The 13,097-nt window shown below is 41.6% G+C and overlaps 1 protein-coding gene across 1 annotated transcript in view; it reads right to left on the bottom strand.

The window, feature by feature from the left end:
* The window catches only part of XRCC5 (X-ray repair cross complementing 5), a 106,820-nt gene that overhangs the window by 5,183 nt on the left and 88,540 nt on the right, over window positions 1-13,097 (bottom strand). The window contains exons 19-20 of the mRNA XM_007462853.1: window positions 11,823-11,890; window positions 1,072-1,146 (exon numbers count right to left, since the gene is read on the bottom strand). Coding sequence (XP_007462915.1) covers window positions 1,072-1,146; window positions 11,823-11,890 — 143 coding nt within the window. The remainder of the gene's footprint in view (window positions 1-1,071; window positions 1,147-11,822; window positions 11,891-13,097) is intronic.

Below are 13,097 nucleotides of genomic sequence, written 5' to 3'. Positions count from 1 at the left end.
AGACCTAAATAGACATTTCACCAAGGAAGACATACAGATGGCCAGGAGACACATGAAAAGATGCTCAGCATCACTAATTATTAGAGAAATGTAAATCAAAACTACAATGAGGTATCACCTCATGCCGGCCAGAATGGCCATTATCAAAAAATCTAGAAACAATAAATGCTGGAAAGGGTGTGGTGAAAAGGGAACCCTCCTGCACTGTTGGTGGGAATGTAAATTGATACAACCACTATGGAAAATAGTATGGAGGTTCCTTAAAAAACTAAAAATAGAACTACCACATGACCCAGCGATCCCACTACTGGGCATATACCCTGAGAAAACCATAATTCAAAAAGAGACATGCACCACAATGTTCACTGTAGCACTATTTACAATAGCCAGGACATGTAAGCAACCTAAATGTCCATCGACAGATGAATGGATAAAGATGTGGCACATATATACAATGGAATATTACTCAGCCATAAAAAGAAATGAAATTGAGTTACTTGTAGTGAGGTGGGTGGACCTAGAGTCTATCATACAGAGTGAAGTAAGTCAGAAAGATAAAAACAAATACTGCATTCTAATGCATATATATGGAATCTAAAAAAAAACAAAAAGGTACTGATGAACCTAGTTACAGGGCAGGAGTAAAGATGTAGATATAGAGAATGGACTTGAGGACATGGGGTGGGAGGGGGAAGCTGGGGAGAAGTGAGAGTAGCATCAACATATATACACTACCGAATGTAAAATAGTTAGCTAGTGGGAAGCAGCAGCATAGCACAGGGAGATCAGCTTGGTGCTTTGCAATGACCTAGAGGGGTGAGATAGGGAGGATGGGAGGGAGACTCAAGAGGGAGGGGATATGGAGACATGTGCATGCTTATGGCTGATTCACTTTGGTGTACAACAGAAACTAGCACGGTATTATGAAGCAATTATATTCCAATAAAGATCTATTTTTAAAAAAAAAGAGAAAATAAGAAGCAAGTCTATGATAAGTAGGCTTTGCGGCTGTATTTACAGCTTAGGCAAGTTCAAGCGTTAGAACATCTGCTATATATTAAAAGTACTTACCAAATCATCCACGTCACCACCTTCCTCACATATAGCTGCTGTGTCTTCATCTGGATTTTCTTTGGGGGCCAGAAACTGTGAATAGAAGTCAGGCACAATACCAAAAGGACGTTTTTGCCTCCTTTAATGGAGGAACGCATGCAAATGGCCCAAAAGAAACATCATCTTGACGTACGCTCCTTCATTTGGCTCTGGATGAGAGGACCAATTTTGAGGTTGAATAGTCCACTAACTAGTCACAGAGAAAGTTCTTGATGAGAGGGAGGAAATGACATGGCTCGCCAAGGCAGCGAGCATGCGGAGGGTCCTACATCAGGCACCGAGGATAGCAGATATTCCCATTTCTGCTTCCACAGGGGGCATGTGGGCTCCTGAGGGTTCAGAAAAGAACCAAACACCCCAAACCAGTATGTCTCTGCCTCTTTTGAAGAGAGCATTAAGAATCAAGTGTCTGGACTTAAAGATTATAACCATCTATTCCTTAATTTCACTGAGGACAAAAAAGGTAAAAGGAACGACTTCTTTTAGAGACGTGAAACACAAAAATGGGTGAGCTTGGGAGATTGTTCAATTCTTTTTCTGGCAATCTTTAAATTTCTGTTAGAAATTGTTTGAAAACAGGAAGGTGGATAAGAAAACTTCTAGTGTACACTCCTGCTTAGCATCAGTGTTCTAGACTTGGAACTTCTAAAAGGCAGATTCGTAGAAAAGCAAGGGCCCTGAATTGAAGTTTGCAAGGATCTAGGAATGCAACTCAGATGTTAAAAGGGTAGTGAGTGCCCTTGAAGACTATCTGAACATTCCTGCCCTCCATCCTGCCCCTCCAAGAGATAGCAGTGGGGACTCTTATCCTTTAAGGTGTGTGTTAACTGCATCTAAGAGCTAGTTTCTATGAACCACTTATCCATCCTCACACCAGAGTTGATCTTCTTGTAGCATAAGTACATAACATGGTGGCAGAGACAAGGCTGCAGGAGTGAGTGTTTTTAAAAGGGGAGGTGGGAGGTGAGGCACGCCTCTCCTGGCAAGCATCCCTCAGGGTCAGTGTGCATGGAGCCTGCAGGCAGTGAGTGAGCCTTTCGGCCCACTTGCTCCTGTAGTAGTTCCACCCAAGAAGGAAAGGTGTACTCATACACACTTTCCTCACTTTCTCAACATGAAAGCATGGCAAGAACTGCTTTCCCTATATATCCCTGTATACAATGGACATAATGGAGGCCTCGGAAACCTAAGATCTATAAATAGGCCTTGTTAGCACCTTGGACATGGCCATGACAGGTTTTTTTTGTATTTTTTTCATTAATTAATTTATTTTTGGCTGTGTTGGGCCTTCATTACTGTGCGCAGGCTTTCTCTAGCTGCGGCGAATGGGGGCTACTCTTCGTTGCGGTGCGCAGGCTTCTCATTGCGCTGGCTTCTTTTGTTGCGGAGCACAGGCTCTAGGTGCGTGGGTTTCAGTAGTTGTGGCTCTCAGGCTCTAGAGCGCAGGCTCAGTAGATGTAGCGCACAGGCTTAGTTGCTCTGTGGCATGTGGGATCTTCCTGGCCCAGGGCTCGAACCCGTGTCCCCTGCATTGGCAGGCGGATTCTTAACCACTACAGCACCAGGGAAGTCCCTGACAGTTTGTTTTTGACTCAACATCCCTCCTGGACTTTTTCCTCCTCAGTCAAAACCATCTCATCATTCATTAACTTCAATTTTGATTGAGAGATTAAGGAATTTTTCTTCTTCTAAGGACATTTACAGATCTTTCCATAGCCGTCTGTTGACCCTGAACTGGACTGTGTTCAGTGCTGGGAATCTACAGTTTAGGGGACAGAAAATGCTAGCAGTGGGCACACAGCCTGGAATAGAACTGTAACGCAGCATCCATATCATTAATTCTATTTATTCTGGTTGTTTTTTTTTTTTTTTTTTTTTTTTTTTGCGGTATGCAGACCTCTCACTGTTGTGGCCTCTCCCGTTGCGGAGCACAGGCTCCAGACGCGCAGGCTCAGCGGTCATGGCTCACGGGCCCAGCCGCTCCGCGGCATATGGGATCTTCTCGGACCAGGGCACGAACCCATGTGCCCTGCATCGGCAGGTGGACTCTCAACCACTGCGCCACCAGGGAAGCCCTATTCTGGTTGATTTTTAATAAAGATATCTGAGGGCCACATAGAGATACATGAATAAGAAATTCACACTGTATTTGCATATGGTTTACATCTAAAGCTTAAACCCTGCTCATAAGATTCCCAAATTAATCTTTACTTATGATTCTAATTATTATCAATATTAAAAAAATATTTTTTACTTTGTTCCTCTCCTCTCCTACTCACGATCATTAACCCGCACATGGTTTTCCCTGCAGCAAGAATACCAGCGCAAAGGACAAAGACTTATCCAGCTGGTAAGAAGTGAATAAAAGGTAGAGCTGTGTCTTACCATATGCCTCTGGGGGGCTACAAACGACCGGCACCTTCAAACACAAGCTCCATGGTCTCAGTGTTTCTGTAGTCCACTGTATCTTTTATCATCCCTTAGAAACCTGATACATGGTAGGTATTTATTGATGAATCTAGAAAATTCCTAATGTTTTTTGGCACACAGCCTCTAAAAGCTCTAATTCCCATTCACTCCTCACCTGCAGAACTCCCTTTCACACTGCAATTACAGGATAAATGAAGATAGGACTGTCTGCACAGTATGACCATGGTATATACAATTAAACACAAATGGCATGTCTCTGAGATGACGCCAAGCTCCTAGGAAGAAAGGAACGGCAGCAAACAAACTTCCATTTCCATCAAGTGCTAAACATCTGCAACTGATTTCCTGACAGATCTGCTTCACATTTCTGCTCAAGCAAATTACAGCTAAAAGCTGGGCTGCCATCCATTATCCTCCCCAAAGCCCCAGGCGAGGCTGATCTCTTACACATACCGTATCGCTCCTTACCATCAGAGTTTTTAACTACAAGTAATTTCCAGGCTGTGCAGTGACAGGGAAGCTAGAGATAAAGCAGAGAATTCAACGACTGGCCTGTTTTCTCAATAAAAGCAACAGGTTCTCTGAACGCAGCCGAAAGGGTCACAAGTCAACTCTTGACTTTTCTTATGTTCTTTCTCTCTACAATATGCTGAAAAAGCAGAGAATAAACAGAACAGTTGTGTGACACAGTCCTCCATCCTCAAACCACCATCATTTACTTGGGGTTACCAAGAAAGAACCTCCTGACTTGGAGATCTTTATGAAATGGATAAACTACTGCTTCTCAGGTACACACCGAAATACAATCCTGGCCACAAGCAGAGAAACTGCATCAATAACCTCTATACAGAAGCTTCCAGTCCTATTCCTCCGTAAGACTAAAAACTAAAAGCTTGTCCTCAGACCCTTACCAATCCCCAAATTGAAAACACATGGCTTCCACCGGGCTTATTCCAACACCATCAGGTGATTCCAAAGAATCACCCATAATCCAGATACACAAAAGCCATCAGGAAGAATGAAAATCTGCTTGCATGTATTTTGTCTAAAATGACACACACTTAGGTTTCATTAATGCTATTTTCATGTTATAAAGGCAATACAGTGCAGCAGAGAAATCCTGCAAACTAGTGTGGAGGAAAGAACCATAACCTAAGCACTGCCCGTTCCTCAGTAACCCTGGGCAAGCCACCTGGCCTCTCTATAACTAGTCTTTCTCAAAGATAAGATGGGAATACTACTACTGACCCTATCTATTTCATGGGGTTGTATTGCTCCTCAGGTAAAATAAAGTATACAAAAATGCTTTGTGGTACTGTAGATTTTATGTTCCAATTCCTAGGAATACACCCAATACATGTCTACCAAATGATAGGTATAAGAATACCCACAGCATTTTTATTCACAATTCTCAAAGTGTGGAAACAATCAAATGTCCATCATTAGGAGAATGGATGAATAAATTGTGGTACAGCCAAAAAAGCGAATACTACCTAGCTGTAATAAAGAATGAACAATTTTAACATCATGGATGAATCATAAAAGGCATGATTCCACCTATGTGAAGGTTAAGACAGGCAAAATGACTCCCAAGTGACAAATGTCATCAGGGAGCCTTCTGAGGTGTTGGAAATGCTCTTTATTTTGATCTGGGTGGTGGGTACTCAGATATATGAGCACGCATGTAAGAATCTATCAGTGTACACATTTAAGATTTGTGCATTTACTGTATGTTCCACCTCAAAAAATTTTTTTAATTGTATCTTAAAGGTATCAAGCTCTAAACAAATATAAGGTAACACTGTGATATTTTAATTATCGCTTTTCTCATACTAACATACAGAACAACTAACACTAGAGATTTAAGGCAGAAAAGGAAAGTGGAAAAGAGCAAAGAAAAATGTCATGGGGTCCAACCGCGGCCGGCGATTAGAGAAAATTGTTCTCAAGAAATGATTCTTAAATTTTATCTTATAATCCTTCACAAGGTTTTGGAGATCTCTTTTGAAAGAGGGAGCATGAGCCTCTTTTCTTTATGTACGTGCGGCTGGTGGCATTCTAAGGCGGAGGCCTGGAGATGACTCTAGTAGGAATCCACGGTCTGGGCTCTAGGCAATTCAGCTAGCCATGAACTTGTTGTGAGACACTGAGAAAGTCAACTTCACATCTCTAGACTGCATCTAGAAAATGACCAGATGATCACTAAGCATTGAGCATCTGTGATGCTATGATGGAAAAATCAATCAATGTCAACAACAAAAAAGCAGGCTAGATTAGGCAGCTATAAGGAAAACAAGTGCTAAAATGATGCTTTTCTCCCCCATAGATTTTACATCAAATGATTGTTTAGACATAGCTCAGCATCCTGGAATCCTGTGAGAAACAATATTCCAAAGCCATGGGAAGAAATCCTCTTTCCCCTCTGTGCTCTTAATATGGAGTAAAAAGAATGGAGGACTGAGGGTCAGTCCAACAACTGGATTCCTCACCAGTGACTTACTATGAGATCTCAGACACATCATTTTACGTCTCAGCCCTAAGTTTCGTCATATATAAAATAAGGAGTTTGGACTAGATCAGTATTTTTCAGGTTCTGTTTCTTGAGGTCCTGAGGGTTCTTCCAAGTCCTGTGGGCATGGGTAACCCCAATTTGCCACTCCCACTGCCCATCAAGGGAGAAGCATCACCTTTCTCTGTTTTATCTATCAGGCTTCCTTGTAAGCTTTCAGTTTTAAGAAATAAAAACTCAGCTAGGAGATCATGAGGATCCATTCCAGCTGAATAAAATTCTACACAACTTAAGCCAGTATCCTCCACCTTAGTGAAGGCTCTGACTTGTTTAAATTCTTTTAGCCCAGGGCTTCTCAGCAGCAGCATCCTTTGTTGTGGGGGCCTGCACCCACTAGGAGGCAGTAGCACGCCACCTGCTGTAACTACCCAGAATTTCTGGACAATGGCAATGTCTCCCGGGGAACAAAATCACCCTTGGCTGAGAACCACTGTTCTATCCCTAACACAGGTTAGTAGGAAAAACTTAAAAGAAACATTTTTTTAATAAAGAAGATAAACTTCAAATGAAGAGTCAGCTTATCTCGACCTTTCACAAGTCCAGGTCTCTCACTGACTGTGGTTCCCAGATGCTCCTGGAATGTCCCAGGATAAACAGGCACACCTCCTACCCACCACAGAGCCACGCCCTGTGAAATGAGCTGACGGAGGAAGGGTGCACAGAAGCTACGAAGGCCCATCCATGTTGTCGCAAATGGCAGGGTTTCCATCTTTTTATGGCTAAGGAGTATTCCATTGTATACCACATCTTTATCCATTCATCAACGATGGGCACTTAGGTTTTTTCCATATCTTGGTTATTGTAAATAATGCTGCAGTGAACAAAGAAGTGTATATATCTTTTTGAATGATGGACCTTGAGAGTATTATGCTAAGAGAAATAAGTCAGATAGAGAAAGACAAATAGTATATGATTTCACTCATATGTGGAATATAAAAACAAAACAAAACAAAATAAATGAACAAACCAAACTAAACAAAAACAAACACACAGATACAGAGAACAGAGTGGTGGTTACCAAAAGGGAAGGCATGAGGGGAGGGCGAAATGGGTAGAGGGGGTCAACTGTATGGGGATGAATGGACACTAAACTTTTGGTGGTGAGCATGCTGTAGTGTATACAGAAGTCGAAATATAATGTTGTACACAGAAATTTACACAATGTTATAAACCAATGTTAACTCAATAAATATAAATAAAATAAAGCTGGAGGAAAAAATATAAAAGACCTCATCAAACATCAAACATCAAACATTAATGGCATGTCTAACAATAAAAACTAGAAACAGAAAAGTTAAATGAAAGAATTCACAGGTTATAATGACAATAAACATGAATGAAAAAGAGGGGTAATATTTATGTCTAGGCTTTGAAATGAAATAGAGGTATCAGTTATTGAAAAGAAAAGTGACTGTCTACGCTTATGTCATGAAAGAACTTTCCATTTCTGCAGCAAGGCTGATGTACTTATATTTCTCAAAGAATCATAAAATCCACATATTTCTAGAATACACTAGAGGGAAACAGCTCTCCTTAAGACGTACAAGTGTAAAGTTATGATTTAACTTTCATTTAAAATGGACATCCTGAATAATTATTTCCTTTCCAATCATCAACATTTAATAGCAATAATTTGACAGTTGCTAACTTTAAATAACTTATGGTAAATATCTTGAAAGAATTTTAATGGACTATGAGGACTGTTCTCCAATCTCTGATTATAGCCAAGTTTCCTTAAGTGATTATTTGGTAAGTGGCCAAACTTAACACTTGCTTTGGGACTTCCCTGGTGGTGCAGTGGTTAACACCCCGCCTGCCAATGCAGGGGACAGGGGTTCGAGCCCTGGTCCGGGAAGATCCCACATGCTGCGGGGCAACTAAGCCCCTTTGCCACAACTACTGAGCCTGCGCTCTAGAGCCCGCGTGCCACAACTACTGAAGCCCCCACGCCTAGAGCCTGTGCTCTGCAACAAGAGAAGCCACCGCAGTAAGAAGCCCACATACCGCAATGAAGAGTAGCCCCCACTCGCCGCAACTAGAGAAAGCCCGTGTGCAGCAATGAAGACCCAACGCAGCCAAAAAAACAAACAATAAATAAATTTAAGTAAATAAATAAAAACACTTGCTCTGAAGAAAATGTAAATGAATATTTTAGTGTATGGCCAAAAGTGATTACACTTCCATAACTTACCTAAGAGAAAAAGCTGAAGCATGTCTCTCCTATTAAAACTACAAGGAATCAACTTCCTTGAGCCAGAATCTCACTAATTCTCCCCATTATCATCTGTATGTACACTTTTCCTTCCACATGTCTCTCCAAAAGTCAACACGTGCCATTTAAAAATATTTTTAATATAAAGGATTAAGTTTTCATTCTGAAAAAAAAATGAAGGGTTCATGTGATACTGAAGCAGACGCAAAAGCATAACTGCAAGTCAGACAGGACAGAGTGTGTGCTGAGGGTGAATCACAACAATGGGCTCCACTCTGCTGTTTACCATGTTTTCTTCCTATTCAAACATGGTGATGTTTTCAGAGTTGTCTTAAACCACAACCAACTGAAATCAGTTCTGTTGATATTAGAATCATGTAAGGACACCAGCCCATATCTAGTCTTAACTGAAACTCCTCTCTGCAGCTTCATTACCAGACATTAAAATTCCTGATGCTTAGGCTCTGTGTCCTTAAATTCCAAAGACGATACTGCACTTGCAACAAAGACTAAGCCCCAGACATTTGGAAGCAGCACACTATCCCTTCCTAGATTTCTTTCTTTTCTGATTTTCTGGAGTCACTTAGCTGTGACACCTTTGGTTAAGAGGTACTGCTGGGAGGAAAGACTACCTTTTTTAGGTCAGTGCTTTCCTCTTCCTCCCCAAACTGTAATGTGTACTCAACTCTCACCTGGATGATATGTTTTTATTTTTTTAATGCAATGACTAAAATTATTTGCCTTGACTTATTTTACCTGTTTAGCAAAAACTGATTGATAAGCTTTCAGCCTATGTGATTTTATGTGTCAACTTGGCTACACTACGGTGACCAGCTGCTGTGCCAAACACTAGTCTAGAGGTTTCTGTAAAGGTATTTTGTAAATGCGACTAAAATTTATAATCAGCTGACTTTAAGTAAAGGTTACCCTTGGTAATGTTGGTAGGCCTCATCCAATCAGTTGAAGGAATTCTGTCTCTGGACTGTAAAAGAGAAATCCTGCCTGAATTTCCAACTTGCTGGCCTGCTCTACAAATTTCAGATTTGCCAGCCCCAACAATTGTGTGAGCCAATTCCTTAAAATAAATCAGTCCCCACCAGCCCCATACATACACACACACAGACACCAGATACACACGCATTCTATTGGTTCTGTCTCTCTGGAGAGTCCTGAATGATGCATCCTAGTTCAAGGGGGAAAGATTATCATGCCATTGTATAAAATAACAAATAGAAATAGAACCAGTTAAGTGGCACTCTGAAGCCCAAGGCACTCAGTCCTGACTGTGGCAGAAGGGGGTACAGATACCACTGAACCCCTTCTGAGACAATAATCAGCACCTTGGAGTATGCTTTTTTTTAATCCTGGTTTAAAAATTCAATTATTGGGGCTTCCCTGGTGGCGCAGTGGCTGAGGGTCCGCCTGCCGATGCAGGGGACACGGGTTCGTGCCCCGGTCCGGCAGGATCCCACATGCCGTGGAGTGGCTGGGTCCGTGAGCCATGGCCGCTGAGCCTGCGTGTCCGGAGCCTGTGCTCCGCAACGGGAGAGGCCACAACAGTGAGAGGCCCGCGTACCGCAAAAAAAAAAAAAAAAAAAAAAATTCAATTATTTCCCCTTGAAGCATGAGGATGGATAGCTTCACTTTAACTAGGCCCTAACATCAGCCCATCTCGCCAAAAGACATTTAACAAGACGAATGATGTTTTCTACTCTTATATAGCAGTCCACGTGGCCTTCTAATCCCAACCTGGTCGTGGCGAGGAGGCAGAATTCCTCACATCCTTCCTCTGAAAATGGCTGTTCCTACTTAAGCACCTCAAGTATCTGGAAACCTTCATTAACTGATGCTCACTGTGAAGTTTAAAATTAAGCAAAAAAGGCCTCTGCATAATCGTACTTCATAAATATTCATCTACTATGTATGCCTCACTGGACGTAACTCTCGTGGGGACTGTGGTTAACAGTGCAGAGGGCTTGGCCTCTGTTCGCCCAGGCTCTTCCTATCCCAGGATCCAGGGCCGTGGGCAGCTTATCTAAGGAGACAACATGGAGTATGCTTTTTAAATTCTGGGATCTTACTTCCTGAAAGCGGGGGCCATATCTGTTCTTTAACAAAATGCTTTTGCCAGGCAAAGTGCTTAATAAAAGTTCTTGTATACTCTAACTCCTCTGCCAAACAATATTATGGTTTTTTCCAAGTGCATTTATTGAGCTGAAAATTCAAGGTATTTAAAATTTGGCCTGAATTTGGCTGTAGATGAACATCTCCAGCCTTGTTTCTGCCGTTTCCTTAGATTACTGTCCACCAGTCCCAGACCAAGCTCTCCCTTAGCTTGGCAGTTAATTTTTGAGTCTCCAGTTTTTCCTTCTACTACCTTATAACCAGCTATTTGAGTTTCTAGAGGGCGGAGTGCTGTCTTATCATCGAGCACAGTGCCTAGCAAACAGCACAGGCTTAGCACATAACTGAAAGATGCCAGGTGTGGTACTAGCAGGGCTGGGTCAACCAGTGACCATAAGTGACACTGAATGTTACGAACCATATAATTTTGAGCTACTCAATTTAATTTCATTAAACTTTCACCACAAATCTGAGGTATAATGAAAGACTACTGAGCTAAACAGCTATATGTTTTTGACTCATAACTGAAATCAGATTCAATGCTCATACATCAAGCAGGAAGACACCAAGCATATTGACCATTTGTGTCAATACGAAGATCATGGGTTCTGCATACATGGGGTGTTCTACTGTAAAGACCTAGATATGCCTTATGTTAGAATACCACTATTGTTCTACCTTGTTGCACATCACAATCATCTGAGGGGCTTTAAAAACTCAAAATCATGCCCAAAATACATCTCAGACCAACAGAACCTCAGGGGAGAGAGGTACCTGTCATCAGTAATTTTTCTTTTAAAATAGCTCCCCAGGTGACTAACAGGTGGCCTGGGTGGGAATCACTGGGCTGGATAGATTTCCTAGCCTTAACCAGGGTCTAGGCTAAGCGTGGCGTATACTATGGACCAGGAACTCTAGAGGTACTGAGTTCTAGAAACACTAATCTAGTTACCCTTAGAATTTTACTTCTTCAAGAAAGAATGGGCATCGGGACTTCCCTGGTGGCGCAGTGGTTAAGAATCTGCCTACCAATGCAGGGGTCACGGGTTTGAGCCCTGGTCCGGGAAGATCCCACATGCTGTGGAGCAACTAAGCCCATGTGCCACAACTACTGAGCCTGTGCTCTAGAGCCCGCGAGCCACAACTACTGAAGCCCACACACCTAGAGCCCGTGCTCTGCAACGAAGAGTAGCCCCTGCTCGCTGCAACTAGAGAAAGCCTGCACACGGCAATGAAGACCCAACGCAACCATAAATAAATAAATAAATAAATAAATAAAATGAAATTTAAAAAACAAAAAAGAAAGAATGGGCATCAAGAAAATAATATCCACTGCAATAATTCATCTAAAGACAGGGAGCTACCCCTCAATACCTTTCTGGCTTCCTCAGCAGTAACAGAGCTTCCAGAGGCTTCATCTTTGGTGATCAGAGTAATTCCATCTAGAAAGTAATTCACAGAGTAAAATTCAAGTACAAAGAATCAATCCCAATCCCACCTTCCTTTCCACCACACCTCTTCCCATCTTTGCACTGGAGATTTTTAGAACTATAAAGGTGCTCTTCTCTATAAGAAATATAAAACTTTATTAAAGGCACTCAACTCACATTGCTCCTCCCATCTTACATTACCCTTTCTCCTATTTTTGCTTATATAAAATGAAGGGCACATTGCAAATGCTACCGGCTGTGTGCAGTCTTTCTTGATTGACTCTCCCCTTTAGAACTCTCAGATCAGTTTGTTTATCCCTTTGAAATGGCTCTCATCATATCGTATGCTGTATAACTATTCGTACATATTTTATCCCTCCTAACAGATTATACTTTTCTCTAGGGCAGGGACTATGCTTTATTCATCTTTATATTCCCCTCAATGTAGTACACAGCAGGAGCTCAGTAAATAAATGAAAATTGAATGACTATACTTTGGTCCCAACCCATGAGGTACCAAATATGGGAATGTGCAGACATTTTGACTTCTAGTAGCGTTACTGGCTATTGATGGAATGGCAAGAGAGCTAAGGTCAGGAGGAAACATGCTCTTACAATGAATGGCCTTGTCTATCATTTAGCACAGTACTCGAGTTTAGCTCAGTGAGAGCAAATCAAGGATAGAAAATTTACCCTTTAGTTTTCTCTTTTTCCTAAGATTTTCTTCTGCCTCAAATGGCTGATGCACGAAACGCTTTCAGAAAAGCACATGCATTTAACATCCATTTGCACCTAGAAATGGCACAGGTCATGTGTATTCTCTCAATAGGTTATAGGCTCTTAGAAAATATGTATCTTGCCTGTGTCCTACAAGTTTCTTTTCAGCAAGCAATATGCTAGAGGCATTCAATAAATACCAAAACCAATCTCTTTCATCTATTGGGTCGGCAGCAGAGACACAAAAGCGATTTGAATAAGCCCCACTCACCACCTATTCTAATAGCTTTTGCTCCCGAGTGTAGAAGTTAAAGGGCTGAAAAATTAACTGTCAGAGAAATGCTTGCCTGAGTGATGAAAAGCTGCCTGTTAGAAGCTGGATAGATAGGAATGCAACTCCTTTTATACAGAATTTGCACAGAATGGTTGAAACTAATTTGGGGGGCTCTACTTCAAGTACAAAGTTTCATACTTTGCAATATCATTGTTTTCATAATATGTA

Source organism: Lipotes vexillifer, unplaced genomic scaffold, assembly GCF_000442215.2.
Source record: "Lipotes vexillifer unplaced genomic scaffold, Lipotes_vexillifer_v1.1 scaffold1518, whole genome shotgun sequence".
Classification (NCBI taxonomy): Eukaryota; Metazoa; Chordata; class Mammalia; order Artiodactyla; family Lipotidae; genus Lipotes; species Lipotes vexillifer.
Note: the sequence above shows the minus strand (reverse complement) of the source record. Positions and strands in the feature narration are given on the sequence as shown.